Here is a 24,566-nt window from a genome sequence, read left to right as displayed (position 1 = left end):
TAATAAATAATAAAATAAAAGCAATAAACCTGATGGTCATTTATCATTTAATGCATGTACCCATATGCTTGAAATCGAATTTTCAATTATGCAAACGATTTGAATTATTTCAATGTTCCAATTGAATAATGCAAACGATGTATCGATGACAAATTTGTTATTTGTGTATCCTTTAACAGTTAATTTATTGACAGCACGCCAACATAAATGCAACAAACGCAAGTTGCACATCCAGCAGCTATGGCGAATGAGGTAAGTGGCCTGCGAATTTATTTCATATTTACATCTGTGCTTTACGTGCCTGCCAATGCGAAACATTGATCACCCGTAGACGAATGTGTTCCGTTTGCCGGTGGACGCGGAGTCGATACGGTTCAATGATTGGACGATCAGCTATGAGAAGTCGCACATATTGAAGAGCATGTGCCATTTGGGCAGCGACAAGTGCTGCGATAAGAACGATGCCAATCGCTGCGAGCTCTGCAATTATCAACATTCGCTGGAGTTGCCACATTTGCCGGACATGGTGTTCCACAAGAATAAGCTGGTGCTCCAGCACAAGGATGGCGCTCTTATGGAATTCAAGCCCATGGATGCACTCGCCCTGGTTGCCAACGGCAAACAGGCTGAAGAAATGGAAGTCGCCTGCGCTCAGGAATGGCGCGAAACACGGTAAGCAAATCTTTCTCCACCATCTCCATTTGCAAACCCTCTCTATCTCTATCTACCCTGCCTTTTATCTTCGCAGAGCGGAGCAGAATATGGAGCAAAAATACAAGCCATTCGATTGGACATTCACATCCACATATCAGGGCACGCTGAACGATAAGTTTCGCACAGAGTCCACTACTCAGTCGCTGAACAAGATGAAGCTGATGCAGCGCGAGAATATTCTATTCTATCATGATCTCACACTCTACGAGGATGAGCTGCACGATCACGGCATCTCGGCGCTGAGCGTTCGGATTGTGAGTAGCTAGCATCCAATAAGCATCTGATATTTATACACTTGGAGAGTGTATTATTATCTGGTCATAAAAATATGTAACCCCTTCAAATAGTAGACGCTCCAAACTGTCTGTCTGTTTGCTTGCTCTCTTCTATTCCCTTTTGTAAAGATTGGTATTGCTTATTCTTTTGCACCTGCAGCGAGTGATGCCCTCCGGTTTCTTTGTGCTGTTGCGTCACTTTCTGCGCATCGATGATGTGCTTATCCGGATGCACGACACACGTTACCACTGCGAGATTGAGAATGACTACATACTCAAGGAGTACATTCACCGCGAAGCACCCTGCTCCGCATTATTACAGGTACTCCGGCTAAGCTTAATGTGTAAATTGAGAAAACGTATAATCGATTCTCTCTTTGTTTAGTCACCATCTAGCTTATGGACGAATCCCGACGAAATACAAAACTTTCTGCCAGTAAAATCCAAGGAGTTGCACAAGCTGTTCTTTGAATAGTTTTACTTGTAGTATTTACAAAGTAAATAAATTGTGGGACCCCCAGTTCCCATAATATTAAGGCGCTCAGGTCCATGTATTCCATGTATTGTGTGTACCAATTAAATTTTAAAATATGTCAGCGAATACATTTTTTGGCACAACAGTGCAACTGCTAAATACGATGTTTATTAAAAGCACTATTCGAATTGCGTTAATAAGTTTCCAATTCATTGTTTAAACTTTTCAATAGCTCAGCTCTATCTTCGGTATCAGAATATATATAATGCCAAATGTCAATTTTTGTGCGAGCCAATTCATATTGGACTTTTATGTATGCACGTATTTATTAATTTATTTTTATTTATTGGCACAACTGTGCGCATTAGTAGACATTAAAAGCAAGATTCTTTAAAAGCAACTACAATACTATAATTTCGATAAAATGTTAGTAGATCATCACCAGATTTAGGCAGCGCCCAACAGAGCAACCAGAGCCGCCCTGTAATCTCCAGAAGTCTCCGCCTGCAATAGATCACAAATGGGACACAATTAGCAGTGGGTCAAGTGAGAAGGTGGAGTGGGTGGGGTTGTGTAGATAAAGGAATGCATTGGCAAAGAAATTTTGGGAATTCCACAAACATGCAGAAACTGAAGACAAACCAATATGAAAATGCCGAATATCAATAGGAATACGAATACGAATACGACTACGAATATCAATACTTACGTCCTAGTACCAAATACAACAATAACACAAGCATAGCAAGGACACACAAAGGACACGCACGGAGGACAACACACCAACCGCGACGTAAACAATTGTACGGAGGAGTGTAGAGTTTTGGGATCAATACCGAAAGCAAAAAATGTGGATGGAAAATGCATTACTTAATACGGTTAAAGACTAAAGTTGGTCGCGAAATCGATTTTGAGTCACTTACCACGATGGCGCTGAGGAGAGTGCGATTATAGATGCGCTCGAACTCATCCTTGATCGTCTCCAAATCGATCTCCGAGCGGCTGACAATAATGCGTATGAGTGTCTTATCATCAGTGCCGGCGCCATTCATTGCCTTGTAAAGGCGGTTAGCGAAAAATGCAGCCGGCGACTGAACGCATTCCACTGGAGTACAGGTAGAGAGAGAGAGAGAGAGAAAGAGAGCGATTGAGTGAAAGAGAACGATATATATATATATTTACATGGGGACTTACCAATGGCCATCATGGCCTCATGCAACTCATCGGCCATTTCATGCTTGATGGCCTGCTCGATGGTTTGGCCGGAGAGCGATTTGTATTCATCGAAAACGAGACGCAGCTGATTGAAGCTGGCATGGGACATGATCCTATTGAAGACACCCTCGTCGGTGCCCAGTTTGGCCTCGCCGGCAGCATATAGCTCTGCGGCCTGTTCCTTGGCCTTTTCGGGATCAACAGGTGTATCCAGGTCATCGCGCACACCGGTCACAATCAGAGTGAGCAGGCGTCGAAAGAAGCCGGACGTTTCGCTGCCCATCTGCTCGGCAAGCGGTCGTTCGTACAGTCTCTCGTAAGTGGCCACAATTTCGTGCATCTGTTCGTTGCTCTTGGTGCACAGTATTTCGACGAGGGTGGCCTCGTTGGTGCCGATGCCGGCCATGGCGCCATGCAGCTGCTTGCACAGATACTCGACGGGCGGCAGCATTAGTGCTATAATCACATCCTCAAATGTGCCGCCCAGTTCACCCTTCAAGTCCTCAATTAGATCCCGATCGAATTCGGACAAATAGGCGGCAATCATCTCCTGACGCTGGGCATTGCTGCGTGTAGCCAGCACATCGATGATCTGCTGCTCATCGGTGCCCAATCCTTGCATGGCCGCACGCAAATCCTGGCTATCGCCGGACGCATCAAAGTTCGTATGCGGCACAATGCACGGTACGGGCTGCAGAAATTAGATGAATTGATTGGTTGGTTGGTTTGTAGGTGGGTGGTGGCAAGCCCATCATCGAAAGAATCGATAAAATTGCATCTATTGCATGTACTCACTTACCTTGTAATCCATTTCTCTTGTTTTTAGTGTTGTGATTTTCTTAATGAGTATAACTGTTGATTGCACCACTTGGCTCTCTTTGGCAATTGGCTCTCTTCGATGCAATTCTATTGCAAAATTGCTATTTAAAGTGAATTCTTGCGTAGCTATCTACGTGTCACTTGCCCGTACCTTTTGCTACTGACGCACGATGACCAAATAAACAATTATCTCTGCCCGCAGTTGTCGTAGTCTCTGCTTCTGTTCTGTTTACCCCTCTTCCAGACAGAGAGAGAGAGAGAGAGAGAGAGACAGAGAGAGAGAGAGAGCTTTTTATGACGAAGCTTTTGATTCGGTTTAACTTCGGCTTTATTCGAAATGGGAATGCATTTGTGCTTATATAATGCGCATGGCATTCGCATGATTCATGTTCAAATACAAATGAGTGTATGAGTATAGCCAATTAATTCATTACTCATATGTGTGTATGTATATAGATATATATATATATATGTGTATATATATTTGTTATCTTTATTAAATCTCGTTAAATAGTTAGATGTTGTCTGTTGCATGAGCTACATATTTTTAAATATACTACATTTAACATGAGGGGGTCGAAAAATTCTTCATTCTTCTAATTCTCAACATGTTCGTTTCATGCACGTGTATGTAAATATCGCATTATATATGTATATATATATATATATATATATATATATGTGTATTTCTGTTCTCATATTTTATTTTATTTATATTATATAAACGTATCTATTTGCTGCTGTTGGGAGAACACAAACAGAGCAAATGAGGTGTTATTTTCAATTTGTTTTCATTTTACTTTTACTTCAATATTAAACAGAAAAAAAGAATACAAATCAGTTCTAATCATACTCATAATATGTATATCGAATAAATTACAATACCAAAGTTGTTCAATTCAGCACGCAGAACATATCGTTTCGTATTTAAACTAAAACCGTTTATAGCTTACATTGCATGCTTTATTTAATCGCTTTTTTTATGTTGTTTTGTTTTTTGTATTTATGTCGAAATTCATTTGATGAATTTCACTTAAATACTAATAATCGACCAGCTAATCGCAGAAACGGGGAGGATTATGCCAACTAGATGTTTACAGTGGTCGCTCAATAATTGAAAAATCAGAAGTAGAAAAAAGGAAATGGTAATCGCTATTTTCAAGTATATAATTAATGGTTATTTCTCTGTTATTATACACGTTTCGACACCTACTTTTTTGTTTGTATATTAAAGCGGCAAATAAATTTGAAGCTTTCCAACTGTCGAGTGACGACTGTAAGCGGAAAATATGCTGTGCATAGACAAATTTGGATCGAACTTGACATTATAAAATTGGCTAACTTAGGTAAATTTAAAAGTTATACAAAACAGAAAACATTACAAAAATTGTATGGTTTTGGGTTCGATTTTTTGTGTTTGCTTTTTTGCGTGGTTTGTCAACTTTTTGGCAGCGAATGCGAATAGCAATAACGATTATTGTTTAGACGAAACGTATCTCGGCTGGAAATGAATCATGCCTGAATGCCCTGGGGTTAAGTTTAGACCTCGTCGTTTTGGTTCATCTTGAGCTCATTGAGTGTCGCATTGAATCGCGACCATTCATCGCGCGACGGCAGCGCCAGATGCTCAGCCACATCGTAGACATACAGTTTGCCGGACTCATCACCGATGGTCACATGCAGTCCGGATGGTGTCCAGGAGACGCGATTGAGCGCTGGCGCACCGTCGACAACGATTGATGCTGTTGGTACTTCGGTGTCCTGATTGAGATTCCATAAATCAAGACGACCGCTACCATCAACAGCAGCAAAAAGGGCGGGATGAACGGGCGACCAGGCGACATCCATCACATAGTCCGAGTTATCCTCAAATGAGTATAGCGGTTTGGTATCCTGCAAACGCAAACATATTAATTAAATGATACCAAGAATCATCACAGAGTAGTCACTCACCTTGAGAGACCAGAGCTTAATGGTCCAATCAATCGATGACGTTAGGAACAGATGACCAAAGTCCGGCGATGATTGATTATAGTGCGTTGAAATGCCGGTTATCGGACCCAAGTGTCGCTCAAATACCTCATTGACGCCCGATCGCAAGCCATGACGCGATGCGGAATAAACATAGCCATCCTCGCTGCCCATAACCAGGCTATTAATCTCATTGGCCGGGAATGCCATGCTTGTGATGGCAATTGCCTTCGACTGGCGCTGTTGCAGTTCGAGCGTATCCTGCGGCTGGGAAAGCATGTCCAGCGACCAGGAGCACAGTTTACCATCCGACGAAATCGAGATGACATTGTGCGCATTTTGTGTGCCAACCATTTGCAGACAGTAAACGGGATGTGTGTGCGCCGCAGCACTGAGTGGTGTACGCTGTATGGGTGTACGTTTCTGGACACGATTATCCCAGAGCACAATCTGACCCGAATAGGTGCCGCCCAATATTAGATTCGGATTGAACTTGGCAAAGCAGGTGGACATCACAGCGCTCTGGCAGTGGAATACATCCTCTGGCGTTTGCTTCTTAAACTTTGTATTCCATACCATAACAACGCCATCCGGTTCATTGGGACTCTCCTCATTGTTGTGATACGAGGCAACGACCAGCTCCGGAAAGTGTGTCGACCAGTCCATGCTCGTTATGCAGCGATTCTTTGACCAGCGCTCATCATAAAATACACGATTCAGCGAGAGACGTGCATGGGATCGTTCATCGTTGGCCTCCTCGTTGTCGCCGCAGCCAATGTAGTCCGTGTAGATGTCCACGTTCTCGGAGAGGGCGCGCTCAATGACGCGACCGGCGCGCAATACGAACCTTTGGAAGTCCTCCGACAAGATGATCATTTGTTTCTGCTCCTCCGACAGTTCCTTGACTGCACAAATCGGATACAAATCGCTTATTATATTATATTGTGTACAATTGTGATAATTTGCATAATTTATATATTATATATTTTTGGTTTAGTTTTCTTTTTTCTTTTTTTTTTTGTTTTCGGCATACTCACCCTCCTTCTTCTCCTCCTGCTCCTTCTTTTGCTCGAGTGGTGTAATGGCCGGCGCCACATCTTTGACCGTGGGCAGTCCGTGGGTGAGATAGCCGGGCGGCAGTTTGGAACTAAAGCCGTGATCGAGATGTGGCAGCGAGCTCTCTTCGTCATCTCCTTGGGCATCAAATGCAAGCACTGTTTAATGTATAAAACTAACACAGCTAGAGGAACATGACAATCGACAGAACAGGAACAATTCTACTTTTTAGTTTTTGATTGACTTTCTTTTTTCTTTTCTTAGCTGCATTTTGTTTTAGTTTCTTTTTTTCTTATAACGGGCGCTTTAACGGTTATTCGTGGCGTTTCTTTTTACACATATAGTTTCTCGTATATTTGGTTTTTGCTTGTTGTCTCTGTCATTCTAGCAAAATTCGTTATTTCCTTTCTTTTTTTGTTTGTTTTGGCTTTGTTAAAGGGGCTTTGTGGGTATGGGTGTGTGTGTGTGTGTTTGTTGTGTAGATTTGTTTTCGCGAAAGTGCGGTTAGGTTAAGGCGCAGTGTTGGGAAAGAGCAAAAGAAATATGGATCGACAAGAGAGAGAGAGAGAGAGAGCGAGAGAGAGAGATAGAGCACAACTCTTGAACTCTTAAAGAGCAGCTCCAACACACCTGTGTGTGGGAGTAGATGGAGAGCGGGCTTTAGCGAAAGAGGAAAATGGATAGAATAGATAAAATAGACGGTGGTCGCTCGAAAGATATCAATTCGACATTGTAGCTGTCCAACTCTTGAATTTCGTTTTCTTTTTGAGAACATTTTTTAATAAATTTAATTTTTTAAATATTTAAGTTTGTTTTGTAGAAAAATAGAATTTTAAGATTGCTATTGTTTTGAAATTAGAATCGTTTCCGCTTACTATTGAGCGACCACAGTATATAATATATACATAAATAGTCAGGGAGATCAGGTGAATGACGGTTAACCGCCAAAAAGAGTAAGACAGTGGGAGAAAGAGAGAAAGAGAGAGAGGGAGACACCCACACTCACGCACATATACTAGTGCAATATCGAAGAGTAAAATGTTTAATAGATATTATACACTAAGTATTTATTTATGTATGGTTTGCGTGTGTGTGCGTGCGTGTGTGTGTGTTCTGTGTTTGTGCGTGTGTGCGAATGTACTAGTTGCTGTTAGTTGTGCTTTCGACTTACACCGTTCAACTTAATACATAAAGCCAATTATAAAACAAAACAAAAAATGATTATTTTTAAAATATAAAAATAACAAATTAATTTTTATCTCATACGCCGTTAATATATGTTTGTATATGTGTGTGTGTGTGTGTGTGTATATATATATATTTATATATATGGATGTACATTTTTATATAGTGTAGCAGCATAAGAGAGATAAAGAGAGAGAAGAATAGAGGTATATTTCAAGTAATATTATAATGTATTGTAGTGAGTATTTGGTAGATATGAACTAGTTTCAATTTTAACACATATGTCTGCAGAACTCTATTAACACTTCCTTTTTTTCGTCTCTAATTTATATTATTGTATAACACATTTTTTTCAGTTTTCTCCACCCAGTTTATAAATTTTTGCGCTTATAATTATGTATGTATGTATTTTATGCTAGAATATATTACAGATTTGTTCTTGTTTCCTTTGTTTTATGTTTATCATTTAACATAATCAGCCAACAGAGTTCGCTTTTTTTTTGTGTGTGCTGTGTTGTGGGTACATTTAACAGTTAACGGTACATTTAAATTAGCCGCCGACAACGCGCTTCGCTTGCTGTGCTTCGTTGAGAGAGTGAGTGAGATGGCGAGAAATAGCGAGCTGGAAATTGCTTGTGTATTGGTGAAATAAAATATAGCAAGAGAGAGGGAGAGGGAGAGAGTGTGTGTGTGTGACAGCCAGTATTGGGCTACATTGTGCGTAAGAAAATGAGAGAGACAGAGAGATAGATAGGTTTAGAAAGTAAAACGTCAACGGCCAAAACAAAGCCAGACAATTCTCAGCTAGCGTAAAATTTCCCCAAAATAAGAAACAGAAGAATTTAGGCTATAATTTCTGAATGAGAGTATTCGGTATTCGAGTCATTTTTTAAGGTTAATTGTTGCACGCAGTTAGCTTAGTTGTTGGCATTGAATGATGTAGATGGGTTTTTGCGACTTTGAGGTTAGAGCACAAATTAATGAAGAAATGGGAGTTATTGTTTTTGTAAAATGAGGCTTGATCCATGCAGGCAGGCAGATTATCACATGGAATTTATTAAGTATTCAGCAAGTAACGGTTATAATCTTCTTAAAGACAGACAGAGGGAGATATAGAGACAGGGAGAGAGAGCGAGAGAGAGAGAGAGAGGGAGACGGTAGGGTAGTGTATTTGTCTGCGTGTGTGTTTGTGTGTGTTTCTAGAGTGTGACAGCCAGCGCGAAGCTTATTATCTTCATTTTCTGTTGTTGTAATTTTTAATTTTTAATTAATTTGATTAATTAAACTTGTGATCAACGCGTTGTAGTTAGAATTTGTACGTTCCTATTTTGCTTCATGTCGATTCCCGTCACTGTTTTCAAAACGCCTTTCGGTTGGGTGTACCTACCTGTGAATTCATCCTCCCACTCTAAACCCGGATTAAGATTGTATTCATCTTGAAGAAATATAAAGAAATAAATATATTGTACATATACATTGTGGTTGTTTGTTGGTTGATTTTGGTGTTTTGTTATTTTTTTTTCTTTTTTTTTTTGTTTTTTTTTTTTCTTGGTTCACTCAAAATCAACGGAAATTAACGCTCGCATCGTGGCCATAACGAACCGCCCTTTGAATTAATCAATTTTTGTTGTTGTTTAAAATAAAGTATTGAAAAAAAAAAATGTTTGAACAAAACGATAAAAAGCAATTGAGTATTATGGATATAAATGTTTCGTGGAGGTGTATCGATGTTATATGACACATCTGGAGTACATATATATTATGCAGATGTAAAACATAAATTATGGTTTTTCGATAAGTATTAGCACACAAGTCGGCCAAAAGGGGCGACCATTCAGATTATAATACAATGTTAAGATTATAACTGATAAATACTAAATTCAATATGTTTATATATTATATAGTATACATGATATTTCTCAGTGCTTATCACATGCATTCGTGTTCAATATAAATGTGTGTGTGTGTTGTGTGTGTGTGTTTTGTGAGTGTGTAGGTGTAGCTTACATTTTGTTTTATACTTAAGATTATAATCAGTAGTTATACTCGATACTTGCGTTGGAAAAGCTGGCTAGGCACATTATAATAATATTAGACATACATATATATATAATATATATATATATATATATATATATGTATGTATAATTTTGGTTATGCTAAAAACAAAAAAGTACGAAGATTAACAAGGCAAACCTCGTCTAATAACTAATACTAGTGCAGAACAGTTAACTGTTATCCGCAAAATTAAAATGCGAGCTTTGTTTTTTTTTTTGTTCTTAAGAAAAGAATATATGTATATAAATATATATATATAAAAAAAAAACTTAAAAAATGTCAACTACTTAAACGAATTAAAAAAAACTTATAAATTGGGTGGAGTTGAACAATTTCATATACATAGTTATAAACGTTTCGTTTATATATGTATATATATATATAAATATATAGACGATAATGCTGACAGAAACTGAATTTCTTTTTTTTTTTTGCATATTATGCTGTCAGAGCGCTACATATAAGTCAATCAATATAATTAGAAACAAAAATCTCCAAATTGTAGTTTCAAATCGTATTAAATCAAATAAGGGAATAATTTGTTTCGGAAAAAAGCAATTTAAGAATTTATATAGATATGTACGGATATTTGGATACAAGTTATCAGTCATAACCAAAGAGCGACAAGCAGTAATACTATAGAATAGAAACTACATACACACAAAACTAACGAGTAAAAAGTAACGAGAGGTTATACGTAGCGAGTAACTACAGCAAGAAATTGAGAGACAGAGATAAATAGAGAGAGAGAGAGAGAAGGCGAGAGCGAGAGATTTTGGGAGATACACATACGTATAGAGAGATAGAGAGAGAATACAAGAGATACATATGCAGCATATCCATATCGATATATAGATGATGGATATATATATATTCTATAGTTTCTACTTGGGATAGGTATTTAAGTAGTTACATACAAAACTCAACAACTACTCACCATAATAATCCGTAGCATGAGCTGCAGTTTTTTTTGCGTGCGTACCAAGAACAGATAAAAGGGGGAAGAAAAAGTAAATAGACAAATTATTAAATGCGCTCAATCAATGCCTACAAATACAATGAAATACATTGCCTATTTGTGTGTTTGAATTCAAAATTGAAAGCAGCGAATGCGTAAACTGAAAGCATCAAACGATGAATGATCCAAATGATATTATAAAACACAAAACCAATAAATAAATGAGCCTATGTAATATGTCAAGGAAAATGAAAAATTTATATATATATATATAGCATACAAATACATACATAGATTGTATATGTTTGCATTATTGGTTATCATAAAGAATTATTATGTGCTTTTATCTAAAATTTGAAATTGGTGGCTGCTTAAAACTATGTTTAATACCTTTACGTGGACGCCACCAGTCCTCCATATATCCTGACAGAGGCGATGAGTGGCAAGAAGAAACTGTATTTGTTATTTTATTTCACTTATGATATTTGCTTGCTCTATTTTGTTTCGATCAGAACTTTGCGACAGCTCAGAGCTCAGAGCCAACAACGATTAAAGCGCAACACAAATGTGGCAAATATGTGTGATTTGGTGGCGGGTTGGTTGCGGGGGGAAGAGTGGACATAGTGCGGGCTACTTTGGAGTGTTGTATGAATGGACGGGGTGTGTTGTATTAAATACATATGTTGTATATTAGAAGAGCATTTCGAGTATATACTTTAGCGAACAGACGGCAAAATAGAGAGGCAATCACAGTTACATATATATAGATAGAGTTGTGAATTCATACACACAAAATAAAGTAGTAGTCAGAAAATAACAAACTATGGAAAGTGTTTACACAATAGCCATTAATGATTTCGATTTGGTTACACTAACTAGCATAGGGTACTATATATATACATTTGTGTGTTGTGTTTTTATATAAAGTATATATCAAGTATATATATATATATATATATATATATATATATATATATATATATATGTAAATATATATAAATATATATTGTATACGCACCATCACGCTCGTGTCCGCCGGTGCTGGTGGTCTGTGTTTGTTTCGTATAGACAAGTGTCTCCTTTGGTGGAATGTTTGTTGCTTGCACATTGTAAACGCTCAGATTTAGTGGCTGCTTTTTGCCAACGCTGTGTGTTAATTTTCATATTAGTTAGATAAATATCAGATTAGAAAACAGAATCTATTACGCTGGTCGCTCGAAATGGCACTCTTTCTAGAGCATCTTTTCGTGTGACCAATGATTTCTTATTTATATCTTTTTACCCCTGTCCATTGACGGTCGCCTGCAAACTAACATCGGGCGTTTGTGTATTGGAATTATCGGATGTCAGCGAATTGGCTGAAGACAGCGATGACAACACTTCCGAAACGGGCGCAACGCCCAGTGATGAGAGCATCTCATCCAAATCTCTAAAGGAAAATGATTCATATCACAATGGAGATTATACAGATTAGATTATATATATATATTTTTTTTTATATCGACTCACTTGCGCTGATCTTTGTCGATGCCGGTGCCGGTGCCAATGCGTCCAGCGGCCTCTTCCATATCTTTTATCTCCTTTTCTCGACGACGTCGATCCTTCTCCTCGCGCAGTGCAGCCAATTTGGCCTTCTTACGCTCCAGCTCAGCCTTGCGATCCATTTTGGAGGTGTGGCAATTCTCGTTTCTTGCAAGTAAATGTCTTTTTTTTTTGTTTTTTTGGGTGCAGAGGGTGGGGGATTGGCTGTTGACTATTGGACTACAACAACTACAACTACAGCGAGTGCAGTTTGGAAGCAGCAGTTTAAGCTACGCTTGCTGCAACAGATAGAAAAACAATGAATCAGTTTTAGCCAAAATCTAACCAATATTGGTCAGCGCAGCTGCTTGATGATGTCACCCCAACAAAAGACAACAACAGCAACTGGCCAAATTTAAGAAAGCCTCACAATTGTGTGTGTGTCTGCGTTTGTAATAAAACTTTATGCAAATTTGTTATCCTTAATTCGTTGGGTAAATGCCAGCAGCCGGATTGCCAACAAAACTGTATGTCGAATTAAAAAAAAAATCAATATTCAAATGCCAACCACAATGATGTGATGACGGCGGCGCAGCAGAAGCAGAGGCAACAGCAGAAACAGCGCTGTCGTCGTTGTGACGTCGTTTTCAGCTTTTCGCTCGTGTGCCCATTTTCTGCTTTCCATAAATGATCAACGGAATAACGCACATCACTTATTACTTAGTACACAAATGAATCACACCTTTAAATGTTGTTCACACGCTGGTTTCTGTCGAATTTAACGCTCTCAAATTGTTGTTAAAATAACATTTTATTACAATTGAAAAAGCGACTGCAATGTTTTGCGAAGAACGCCAGTGTGACCGCAGGCAGCAAATGAAATTTGTTGATATAATCGATATACCAGAAATACCGTAGCTAGCAACAGCCTGCGGAATGCGCAGAGGTGGCAGCACTACACTTATGCTCGTTTTTCATTTGATCTGGCTAGGCTTGAGGGCGCCAATTTGAAAAATGCTTAACTTGTTTTGTTTTGTTGTGCAAAAGCAGAAAACAAAGAAAATGTCGCAAACGCAATTTAATTGTTGTAGCTTTTTTTTTCACCTACCAATAGTGACATTTATTAATGCAAGAAGCATTTCAACGTCAAGTGAAATCATTAAGAATCCGCCTTCGATGATAGTGGTTCACCCACAAGTGGCCACAATGGAAATAGAAAGCTAATGAGAATGCTACTTGTTGTAATGTGTGATTTTATGCACCGAAACATAACTGTAAACTGTGGGTTTACTCTCTGTGTGTGTATGTGTGTGTGTGCAATTGGCATATTAAGCGGCCTTTTCCATAATTACCCATTAATTGTTTGGCTGACCTGGCACCAAATGCCATGTGAAAGACCAACTTGTCTGCCAAGTTGTGTGATACCCACACACACACACACACACACGCACAAACGCACCCAGTGACAATGACATAGTTGGGCGGTTCGTTCACTTTTGACAGCGCAGCCCAGCCTTAAAAATTGTACACTAATACATTTTTTAATATATGTACATATGCATTGTACATAACAAAAGTGTTGTTGCTTGATTTTTATGTATTTTGTCTTTTACAAGTTTTATTTTTGTTTTTATTTTTCCTTTAGGTTGGCGCATCTTCATTTTAAAAGCCACCAAGTTGATGGCCTATAAATTGCATATGCATCGATGTCGTAATGCCAATAATATTAACTCTGATTGTGGAGCGTCTCCAATACAACACAAAGCTGGAGCTTTTTCTTTTGGCTAACGTGGCTGGCTGACTGCAGTCCAAGCGAACTAAAAAAAAAAAAAAAAAAACAGAAAAAACAACAAAGAAAAAAACCTTGAATTACAAAATCTTTCATTTGGCTGATGCTCCAGGCAGAAGCTGTTAGTTGCTGTTGTTGATTGTGGTAAATCAGCGCATCTGCCAGTTATTACAGCAACAACAACAACAACAGCAACGAAAACAACGAAAACAACGAAAACTTAATGAAGCCAAATTCGTTGTTGCCAAACTGTGAAGCAGTTTGTCTTTTTTTTTTTGTTTATCAGCTTTTGCTAATTGCAAGAGCTGTTTGCATTTATTATGAAAACAGTTTATAATGATGCGCACATAATTTACAAATTCATTTGCTAATATTGGTCAATTTTTTAGAATTGATATTGTTTGCTTCTGCTAGAAGCTCTTGTGGAAGCTGTTAGTTTTTTCTGGTATTTTTGTGGAATGCCGGTCGAAAGTAAAAGTTTATTTAATGAACTTTAACTAGTTGCTAACTGATTTTTAGGTCTACCTTTGCCTGTGGTTTTTCTTGTTTTTTTTTTTGTTTTAATTAAGTTATTTTTTTAATACTCGTACTATGCTCGTGCTGTTTGCCGGCTATTTGGATGCTGCTCAAGGACAACAGGTTTTTTCTTCTTCTTTTTACTTTATCGGGCAATGCGTTTGCGTCACATTTAGCATAGCCGCATTTACATATGTATGCTTAATGCTTATATTATGTATAATGCCAATATATTTACCATTCATTTCATACGTACATATTTCATATTCAAATTCATACAATTTGGAACTGCTTGACACAGTTGCCTTTTTCTTGGTTTGCGCTTACGCATCCTGTCCACCTGGCTTGCCAACTGGCAGCCAAAATTTATGTGCATATGCTAATATTTATTTATTTTTATTTTTTGCCCACTTCATTTGGGTGTGGCCAGAGCGAAAGGCTGATGACGTTTTTAAAATTGCATTTACTAATCGATGGCGCTTGAACGTGTACACACATATATATATATATATATATATATATATATGTACACGCGCAACAGCTCCAAGTGAAATGGTGTAGCTGTTATTTGAAAGGGTTTTGTCGCTCGTCTTGAATTTAACATTTGGATGGCTATCAAGTTGCTGTTGTTGTTGCTGTTGTTGTCTGCTTCTTTTCTTATACCTTTTGGCTTTTTATTGCTGTAAATTGCTCAGCATTTGAATGCGCGTCGTTAACCGGCAAAGTTTCAGTTAAATCGTTGGCGCATATGAATTTAGTATTCTTTGTTTTTTTCACTGGGGCTTTCATGCACATACAAATTGAACACTTTATGGGGGCACATATATATACATATGTATATATATATATATGTATTCATGTATTTACTTGCTTCATTACAGCTTTGTTTTGCCTTTCTTCGCCGTCGCCGCCGCTGCTGCTTCCCCAGGTTTACTTTTGCGCCTGCGCCCAAGCGACGTCGACGGCGCTGCCAGCATTGAGCATTGCTGTTGCTGTGGCTGTTGCCGTTACCGGTGAAAAAGTCTTGAAAAGTGCGCCTCTTTGGCGTTTCGTTGTTAGTTTAAGTTTAACCATCGCACGCTGGAGTCGCGATTTAGTTGTCCGCTAAAAGTTATTATAACTTTTTTTTTTTGCCTGAAAGGATTGTCACACACACTCACACAGTTGTGAGACATTAATTTTTTTTTAAATTTAGTTTTGTTGTAAAAATAGAAAAAGAAAAAAACAAAATGAAATTATTTTTATGTGCCATTGCTGTGACGCTTTATGTGGCGGCGACAAGTGAGTGAAGAATTAATTCATTTCTATTTCCTTTGTTTGCACTCAAATCGATCAATCGAGCAACAAAGCAATTTGTTTTTGTGCAACGATCGGTTTTATTCCGTTCGTTTTGGCCAGTTGACGAAATAACGAAATAAAACCAATAACAACAAGAACTGAAAAATTTGACAGCTCTGTGCTAAACACTTTGACATTGACTTCATATTAGTTGGTATTAGTTAATGTGTGCAAGCTTTCGTTAAAAGTTATCTACGCCAACCATTGCGACACTGCCGTTGAGCAACGGTAAATATGTATTTTCGGTTGAGTGCACGCTTGCATTTGATAGATTTATCGGGCTAATGCTAGAAACGGGAAATGAATGTACATATCTGTATGTATATGAATATAGGTGTGTACGACCCTGTCTGACATTTAGATGGCAGTCAAATGTCGCGTTATTAGCCATGCGTTAAATGCCGTAGTTCAATTGCAAAAACAGGTAATAGAAAACCGGCTAAGAGCTGTGGCTAAGTCTGGGCCTGGGCGTCTGGGAAAACCGGACAACCGACTTCAACTGTAACTGGAATTGGAACTGGAACTGAGACTAAAACTGGGACTGGGACTGCGACTTCGACTGAGACTGCGATTGAAACTGCGACTGCGACCGAGCCAAGCCCAAAGCTCGATTATGCAACTGCTGTTGCTGTTGCTGCTGCTGCGGGTAACAGCTACAATTGCTGCAAGACAGGGCCAGAAACAGGAAAAACCCAAATGCGGCTTGTTGCCAATGTTCGATCGTCAATTGATCTGTTTTTCTTACCACTTTTTTTTTTCAAGTAGGAAACACTGGTTTGGGACCGGTGAAAGCGAGGCAAAAAACAAAAATAATAAAAAGAAGACAAAACTGCTCGATATACAGTTTAATGAACTTTTTCCCCAAAAAAAAGACTCCTATTATCGATAGCTAATGGAACTTGTTGTTGTCTATTGCGATCTTAGGTGCAGCTGACTTCGAGTGCCCAAAACCCAATGGCCAATTTGCGGATGAGGTGCAGTGCGACAAATACTTTGAATGCTCTGAGGGCGTACCCAAGGCGCATCTGTGTCCCGATGGCCTCGTCTTTGATCCGCTCAATCGCAAGTTCAACAAGTGCGATCAGCCCTTCAATGTAGACTGTGAGGATCGGACGGAGTTGCGTAAGTTGTTCAAAATGAAATCCAAAATGATCCGTTGACATTTCCCAATATCCTTACAAAACAGAGGAGCCCAAGTCGAGCAAGTATTGTCCACGCAAGAACGGATTCTTTGCGCATCCGGATGCGAGCGTTTGCAATCTCTTTTACAATTGCATTGATGGCGATGCCCTGGAGATGAAGTGCACCGTCGGTCTGCACTTTGATGAGTATTCTGGCACCTGTGTCTGGCCCGACACCGCCAAGCGTGAGGGTTGCGGCGATCCAGAGAGTAAGCACATACTTTATCAATTTATAGTTAACTATCTAACACTTTATATTTGTCCATAATTATTATTTGTAATACTTATCCGGCTGTATTCGACTGTCTTCTTTGTTTTTTGCGCAGAAAAATCGGAGAGCGGTTTCACCTGCCCCAAAGATCAGCCAAAGTCAGATTTACGCGGCCAAGTGGTGACACATCCCAGATATCCACATCCCACCGATTGCCAGAAGTTCTATGTATGTCTGAATGGCGAGGATCCGCGCGATTTGGGCTGCCAGCTGGGCGAGGTCTACAACGATGAAAGCGAGATGTGCGATGCGCCCGAGAATGTGCCCGGCTGTGAGGATTGGTACAAGGAGACCGATGATAAGAATTAAGCCGGACGCACTGCCGTGTGCCACCCGCCGATAAACAACGCACAGCCGCACATCCTCTTCACCCATTGCCCCCAAAACGCGCGTCTACAACAGATACCCAAAATGAGAGAGACACACACATACACATACACACACACATACATGCACAGACACAGAAAAAGACACAGTTAGACTTGGACTTGGACAGCAAGACATACGGAGCCTGGAGCCGGAGGCAAAATTGGAGCCACTGGCCGGACGCGCGTAGTAGTCACTAAAACTTAGTAGTTTGTAGCCTATTCCTATAGCGCGTATGTGTAGCACTTAATTTCCAAAACTTTTTACTTAATACTCGATACTCGTTGCTCGTTACTCGCTACTTTGTCCTAACGAACAACGAGTATCATACTTTCTTCTCTCTTCTCTGTTAAGCTTTTTTACTCACTCTTTCTGTATCTTTTATTCTATCTACAATCTTCTGTTTTCCTCTGTACTGTCTACTTTCTATCTATGATCTTAACTTCTATATGACTCTTTGTGTATATATTTCCTCTTTCATTTACTATCTATTAATTAATATACAAAATCAGAAAAATAACAAACCATCTGTGCTGTTTTACATTTCCTTTCTACTACTATCTATTTTCTTAAATATTGTATCTATTTAAAAATATAAACTGCTATTCTTTTTATAATCTATCTATCTATTCATATTCTGTTTTTATCATCTATCAAAATTCTCGTTTTCTTTTTCCTGTGTATCTTTCTATTACATTTCTGTACCTCTTTGATCCTTATGAACATCTACTCTAATATATTAATATAGCTATGGACTCACTTTTTATGTCCATAATAATCGATCTATAAACTTGGGACAGTTTGTCAATATTCATCTTTTATTTTTAAACTATTTTTCTAGATTATTCCACTTATATCTTATTTAAGTGAAGGTTCTTTGGTCTAGACTACCCATTAATTTCTTGTAAATTTATTACCAATGACTTTCCTCAACTGACCTATTAATTTAGTCTATATACTCTATCTCTCTCTCTCTCTCTCTCTCTCACTCTCTTGTCTCTCTCTCTCTCACTCTCTTGTGTCTCTCTCTCTCTCTCACTCTCTCGTCTATCTCTCTCTCTCTCTCTCTCTCTCTCTCCCTCCCTCTCTCTCTCTCTATCGCTCTCTCTCTCTCTCTCTCTCTCTCTCTCTCTCTCTCTCTCTCTCTCTCTCTCTCTGTCTATCTCTCTCTCTCATTCTTGACTCCTTTTTATGCTAAACTTAAACTGTTTTCTTGCCTACCGGGCTGACAGCCGATATAACCTAACCTAAACTGTTTTCTTAATTGATCTTTCAACATTTTTCTTTTTCACACTGAATTTCTTTTGTTTGAATCAATAATTTGATTTACTTTTCTGAACTATTTCGTATTACTTCCATTTTCTGCGCTATTCACGCAATCTTTACTAATAATACTATATCTTCTCCCCTATAATAAAAAGAGGAATGCACTGAGTGATTAATCATAGATTGAGCGCAATTTATTTAATACCCACAACAACGAATACATTCATACAACATTCACAACACAACAACAACAACAACAAAATATTCATTTCCATTTGCCAACTCATTCGATTAAATAACAAGATTGAAATTATGCCAATTGTGTTTATCTTGCGAATATGAAGATTTATATATATGTATATATATAATACATATACGAGGGCAAATCGATTTATCGTTAGTCTTGCATTTGAAATGGAGACCCACTCTCCCCATGCCCCTGCCCTTTCCGCATTCGCATCCTATTATTTAATAGGTGCCTAAGGGGCCCCTTAGGTCCACATTAAGTGAGCTTCATTAGCCCCTTGTCAACCAACACACACACACACACACACACACACAATAACCGTTAATTGCATTTGGCCAATAAGTAAACGAACCAAGACAAATAATCTAAAACAGACTGAACTATTGATACCCTTACAAAGCTGTGTCTTCATACAAATATTCAGCAACACAATTCATACAAAAAGATAACTTCAATAAAAACTTTACTCAAGCACAAGATAAATGCTGTATTCATTATATATCAGTTTTGTGTTCATTGCATAAAAAAAACTTACGGATTTCGTAAAATTTGTGAGTGCAATTCATTTTATTTATTTTGTGGTGTAGTTGTGGTTATAGGGTATAAATGTGATGGATATGTTGAATTTAAGCTCACACTCTCATCTCAAGTACACTTTAACTTAAACTCAAGAATTCCGTGAACGATTTCAGACATACTTTTAACAACTTTGGCTTAATGCGAAATTTAAAATATGATTGGGATAGGGTTGATTTTATCCGCATAACAACCAGGATGACGAAGCCATGATGCCCACTTCAGCAAAAGCCAAGCTTTCGAGCTAAGTTTTTGTTATGCAATCGTCAGTTGCCTGGGCTAACTGACAACAACAACAACAACAGTTTTGCAATAGTTAACAATGTAACGGTAATCGGCAAGACGAACGAAAGCAAAGCAAGACACGAACACAAACACAACATACACACACGAGCCCGAGGCAAGCCGAATGCAATCAATGAATGAAGCTTACGAGCTGCTTGAGCTTTGCCTTTTACTTTCAATCACACATGTTGGCAACTCCAGTAGCAACAACAACAGTAAGAAAAATCCCAAATCACGTTTTGCATTTTGTACTTATACCAAAATCGGTCGATCAATCATTGCGCATGCTCTGCGCTGTGACAACATAGTCAATACACACACACTCACACACACAGACACACTCACACGCACACCTAAGTGTGTGCAGCACACATGTATTCATGCACTGCATGCGCCTCCCTCTCCGCCTCATCCACTACACTCAATTCAAATACGGCGCGCAAACGCAAAAGCCAAATAAAAAAAAGCAGAAAAAAGCTTTGCAAACTTTTGTTTCTGTTTTTGTGTTTCTGTCGCCACCGTTGCGGACGCCTCCGCTGCTGCTGTTGCTGCTGCTGCTGCTACTGCTGCTGCTGTCTGCGCTGTTACTTCTGCTTCTTCTTCTTCTTGAGCGCGGTATAAATCTTTTTCAGTTGAGTTTGGAACGCGCAACCGTTAAAACGTGAAACGTCTGCAGCGGAAATTTTGAGTGTCGCGCTGTAATATTTAAATCGAAATTGAAAATCGCCGTCGTCGCTGTTGCTGTTGTCACTTTTTGTTTTTTTTTTTTAGTCAATTGCCATTTTTTGTTGTTGTTTTTTTATTAGCATTTCCGTTAGCTGATTTCGAATTCGCCGCAACATGCAACGAGTGCAAGTGAGCAGCGTCCTGATCCTGGCCATGTTTGCCTTCGGTAAGTGAGCGTGATATTAATAATTGTATATGTTTTTTTTGCTTTTCATTTGAATTATTTAACTATTGTGGAATATATGTAATCGCCAATGGGAGAATTAGCAATTAGCGCAACCTTCCATTGCGTGATTTGGGTTGGCTTGGGTTGAGTTGGGTTGGGTTGGGCACATTGCTTGAGCTTTTACTTTCAAAAATTCCAATCGCAATCGCATTGAAACCAAAACCATTTGAGTGCGACCGTTTTTTTGTTGCTTTTTTTTTCTTTTTTTCTTTACTTTTGTTTTTGTTCTCGCACACCAGCTCCAACCAGAATCCAGTTTAATTACCTAGTCAACCAGTGGTCGACTAGTTTGACGAAGGCTAGACCAAAGATTTGATTTGATTTGATTCGATTTCGATTCGATATTCGAACTGGAATTCGAATTGCCCTCTCTAACGTTTTCTGCTCCAATTAGCTGCAACTGTAAAAGTGACGGACGTTTAACCCTGAAGTTGATCAACTTCAGTTGGGTGGTTGCGCCACCCCTGCCTCCCTTGCCATAAAATACGCAATTGTCCACGGACTTCGCATGCAAATCACGTTCAATAATTTTGCTTTTGTTAGGTAGAGCCGCTGAGCTACTGAGCCACTGAGTCACCCTGTCAGCCAAGAAAACTTCATAAGCATCCAGATATTTACATATGTGTGCACTGAGAAAAAAAGTAAGTCAAGTCTCTTGACAACGAAAAGTAACACCAAACTATTTTCGTATGTTATAACATTTATGGTTTTTCGTAGGCACTATTATTAGTGTACGACGATAATTTGAAATTCATTCGAGATTGGTATTAAAAAGTCACAATATTCCAATCAGATCAAGATTCAATAAATTGAATCCCATAATAAGTATTTATAGCTTAATTAAAACTGGACATATCCTCTTAAATCTAACGTTTGCCGCATATCAAGCGAGAGGCGAAGTACGATGTTTATGCATAGCTAATATTCGATTTTGTAGTATTCAATATTTTGATTGAAACAAATTTCTCTTGAAATGTATAAAAATAGCAAATTGATTTGAATTTGAGCTCACTGCATTTGTATAGCAAAACGAATGGGTTAAATGGCTAATTAAAATTAAAATGGCCAAACATTGAAATGATATCAATGTTGAAGCAGAACTCGGCCCGTCAAACCAGTTGATAATTAAAGGCAATAACAGTATATATTATAAATATCTAGACCCAACGAGTTTTTCAAACAGCTCGACAAAAGGTTGAAGTGCCTCTCAGTTAACATCAAGCCAAACTGAAAACTCACACATATTAAATGGCATTGCGAAATGTCTCGAGAAACGTTTTCGAAAAATTACCAATAAGCTATGGGGAAGTTATTACCGGAAATATTTAGTAAATTTTTAAATATATTTGTATATGCTGTCGCACATAAGCGATGGCTCGGTTATCCAGAAAAAATCCGAAGATAAGCTGGAAAACACACATGCAGTCGTAAAACGATCAACCTGTTAAAAGAGGCTGCTGCTTTGGGTGTCCACTGTTTGGTTACATCACTGCATCGCTAGACGAAGATGCTCACAAAGCCGGTGCCGGCCCCAAACGACGTCACTTGCACTTAACACCAACAGCAACAGCAAAAACAGCAAATGCAACTGCAACAAAAAGAAAAAAGCAAACCAGTCGTGTGTTGGATCAGTTACAAGTTGTGGGAAGGAAGGAAGTGCGCGATCAAGTTGAATAATGACCATTGGAATGGGTGGGAAAACAGTAAAACAACAACAACGACACTTTCCGCTGTTGACAATTGCTGGCTGCCATCGATAACATTGGCAGTATCAATAACGAATTCGATAACGACGATAACAAACAAGTTCAGCAAACTGATAAGCAGCTTATATTGCCCATACCGATATAATCGATAACGATAACGATCCTCACTTGCTTACGTTTTGAATTACAGGTCACGGCTTAGCCGTCGGCACACCCGAGTGCCCCGAGAAATATGGCGAACAGGCCTATGCGCATACCGAGAACTGCGATCAGTTCTTCCTCTGCACCAACGGCACTCTGACCCTGGAGACCTGTGAGAATGGTCTGCTGTTCGATGGCAAGGGCGCCGTTCACAATCACTGCAACTACAATTGGGCCGTCGACTGCAAGGGACGCCACTGGGATCGTAAGTAATCCCAAAAAAAAAGAAGAAAAATACTCAAATGATTCACTTTCAATTCTCCGTTGCGATTGTAGCCACGCCTATTTCAACACCCGGCTGCGAGTATCAGTTTGGGCTGTATGCGGTGTCCAAGGATTGCTCGACCACGTACATCAAGTGCGCCCATGGCGAGCCCCACGAGCAGGACTGCGATGCTGGCTTGGCCTACGATGAACGCATCCATGGCTGCAACTGGCCCGATCAGCTCCTTGATCACTGCAATCCCGAGGGTGAGCCTAATCTTTTCTGTTCATTTTTATCTTAATTTAAATTTGACAAAAATGGAATTGAATGCATTTGAAAAATTTGAATCAACTCTTAAAAACTCAAACTCAAACAAAACAAACTAGTAAATTTTAAACAGAAATTTTTAAAAATTATAATTGAAACTTGGTATTTTAGAAAATGCAATCAATTAAAAAAAAAACATATTCAAAACATATAAATAAATATTGTCAATTTTAAGTCATTTTAGCAAATTCCATCAATTCTTTTTTTAAATAAATAATTTGTAAAAATTTGAATTAAACTTGGTTTAAAAATGCATTTTAGAAAATCCAATTCAATAAAAAAAAAACAAATAGTCAAAATTTGATATTTATTTGAACATTTTGCAGCTGTTGTTGGCTTCAAGTGCCCAACGAAGGTGGATCCCAATTCGGTTGCCGCACGCTTTTGGCCGTTCCCCCGCTTCCCGGTGTCGGGTGACTGCCATCGCCTGATCACCTGCGTCGAGGGCTATCCGCGCCTCATCAGCTGCGGCGATGATAAGGTCTTCGATGAGCACACGCTGACATGCGAGGAGCCCGAATATGCCAGTGGCGGTTGTGCCAGCTATGGCAAATAGTGTGAACCACACACACACACACACACGCAACACACACACACGCACACACACAACTGTACATATGTACATATATATGTAAAGAGCTGCGCTCAAAGCTCACTTCAGCTCTCTCTGTATATCTCTGTCTCGCTCGCTCGCTCTCTTGTTTTCTTTTCTTCCGTTACTTTGACACGCTCTTCCTCTCTCTCTCTCACTCACTGCCTATCCCAGTCGCACTCGTTCCCGTTTCCTAGCATTAAATATTGCAATAATTATTGATAATTTTCCCTTCTTTTTTAACAATCATTTGTAAAGTTTTTTTTTTGTTATTTTCAAAAAATGAGCACAAAATGCAATAAACCTTAAATTTATTTATTGTAATATTTTTGAAAAGTGAAAATTCAGTGTTTTATTTTTATTTTTGTTGTTGTATTATGAAAGGATCTATTTCAAATGTACAAAAATTATATAAAAATATATATAGAATTACGATCGATATAGATATAGATGTATGTGTGTGTACACTGAGAGAAAACGCCATTTCTTAGCACAGAAAAC

At 38.7% G+C, this 24,566-nt stretch overlaps 5 protein-coding genes across 17 annotated transcripts; 3 read left to right on the top strand and 2 right to left on the bottom strand.

Moving 5' to 3' along the window:
* The first annotated feature begins 25 nt into the window (after positions 1–25).
* LOC6564870 (TIP41-like protein) lies at positions 26–1,609 on the top strand. Its single transcript, XM_001991339.3, has 5 exons — positions 26–252; positions 332–672; positions 749–968; positions 1,150–1,311; positions 1,375–1,609. The coding sequence occupies exons 1-5, from the start codon at positions 208–210 to the stop codon at positions 1,462–1,464; spliced, it is 858 nt and encodes a 285-aa protein (XP_001991375.2). The 5' UTR covers positions 26–207; the 3' UTR covers positions 1,465–1,609.
* Positions 1,610–1,739: 130 nt separating this feature from the next.
* LOC6564871 (annexin B10) lies at positions 1,740–3,655 on the bottom strand. Of its 2 annotated transcripts, XM_032738508.2 has the most exons (5): positions 3,479–3,655; positions 2,659–3,370; positions 2,388–2,569; positions 2,174–2,176; positions 1,740–1,968 (listed from the first exon to the last, which is right to left on the bottom strand). In XM_032738508.2, the coding sequence occupies exons 1-5, from the start codon at positions 3,488–3,490 to the stop codon at positions 1,912–1,914; spliced, it is 966 nt and encodes a 321-aa protein (XP_032594399.1). In that variant the 5' UTR covers positions 3,491–3,655; the 3' UTR covers positions 1,740–1,911. The 2 variants fall into 2 exon arrangements, with proteins under 2 accessions (XP_032594399.1, XP_001991376.1); XM_001991340.2 differs by lacking the exon at positions 2,174–2,176.
* A 762-nt stretch (positions 3,656–4,417) lies between these two features.
* Positions 4,418–13,108, bottom strand: LOC6564872 (cytoplasmic dynein 1 intermediate chain). Of its 11 annotated transcripts, none has more exons than XM_032737843.2 (10): positions 12,990–13,060; positions 12,236–12,546; positions 12,009–12,155; positions 11,745–11,872; positions 11,117–11,179; positions 10,706–10,726; positions 9,098–9,145; positions 6,507–6,662; positions 5,452–6,374; positions 4,418–5,391 (listed from the first exon to the last, which is right to left on the bottom strand). In XM_032737843.2, exons 2-10 carry the CDS (start codon positions 12,388–12,390, stop codon positions 5,038–5,040), a joined length of 1,995 nt encoding a protein of 664 aa, XP_032593734.1. In that variant the 5' UTR covers positions 12,391–12,546; positions 12,990–13,060; the 3' UTR covers positions 4,418–5,037. The 11 variants fall into 11 exon arrangements, with proteins under 11 accessions (XP_032593734.1, XP_032593735.1, XP_032593737.1 ...); XM_032737844.2 differs by having other exon boundaries at positions 6,507–6,659; XM_032737846.2 differs by having other exon boundaries at positions 11,117–11,149; positions 12,990–13,059.
* Positions 13,109–15,635: 2,527 nt separating this feature from the next.
* On the top strand, positions 15,636–18,293 carry LOC6565124 (protein obstructor-E). The gene is made up of 4 exons (XM_001991342.3): positions 15,636–15,833; positions 16,815–17,012; positions 17,077–17,280; positions 17,398–18,293. The coding sequence occupies exons 1-4, from the start codon at positions 15,782–15,784 to the stop codon at positions 17,649–17,651; spliced, it is 708 nt and encodes a 235-aa protein (XP_001991378.1). The 5' UTR covers positions 15,636–15,781; the 3' UTR covers positions 17,652–18,293.
* A 2,424-nt stretch (positions 18,294–20,717) lies between these two features.
* On the top strand, positions 20,718–24,408 carry LOC6565125 (protein obstructor-E). 2 transcript variants are annotated; one of them, XM_001991343.2, is made up of 4 exons: positions 20,718–20,974; positions 22,931–23,146; positions 23,218–23,412; positions 23,800–24,408. In XM_001991343.2, exons 1-4 carry the CDS (start codon positions 20,923–20,925, stop codon positions 24,027–24,029), a joined length of 693 nt encoding a protein of 230 aa, XP_001991379.1. In that variant the 5' UTR covers positions 20,718–20,922; the 3' UTR covers positions 24,030–24,408. The 2 variants fall into 2 exon arrangements, with proteins under 2 accessions (XP_001991379.1, XP_043072137.1); XM_043216202.1 differs by lacking the exon at positions 20,718–20,974 and adding an exon at positions 22,320–22,338 and having other exon boundaries at positions 23,800–24,366.
* The last annotated feature ends 158 nt before the right edge of the window (positions 24,409–24,566 follow it).

This window comes from Drosophila grimshawi, unplaced genomic scaffold, assembly GCF_018153295.1.
Source record: "Drosophila grimshawi isolate 15287-2541.00 unplaced genomic scaffold, ASM1815329v1 contig_848, whole genome shotgun sequence".
Taxonomy (NCBI): domain Eukaryota; kingdom Metazoa; phylum Arthropoda; class Insecta; order Diptera; family Drosophilidae; genus Drosophila; species Drosophila grimshawi.
This window is presented reverse-complemented; position numbering and strand designations above follow the sequence as displayed.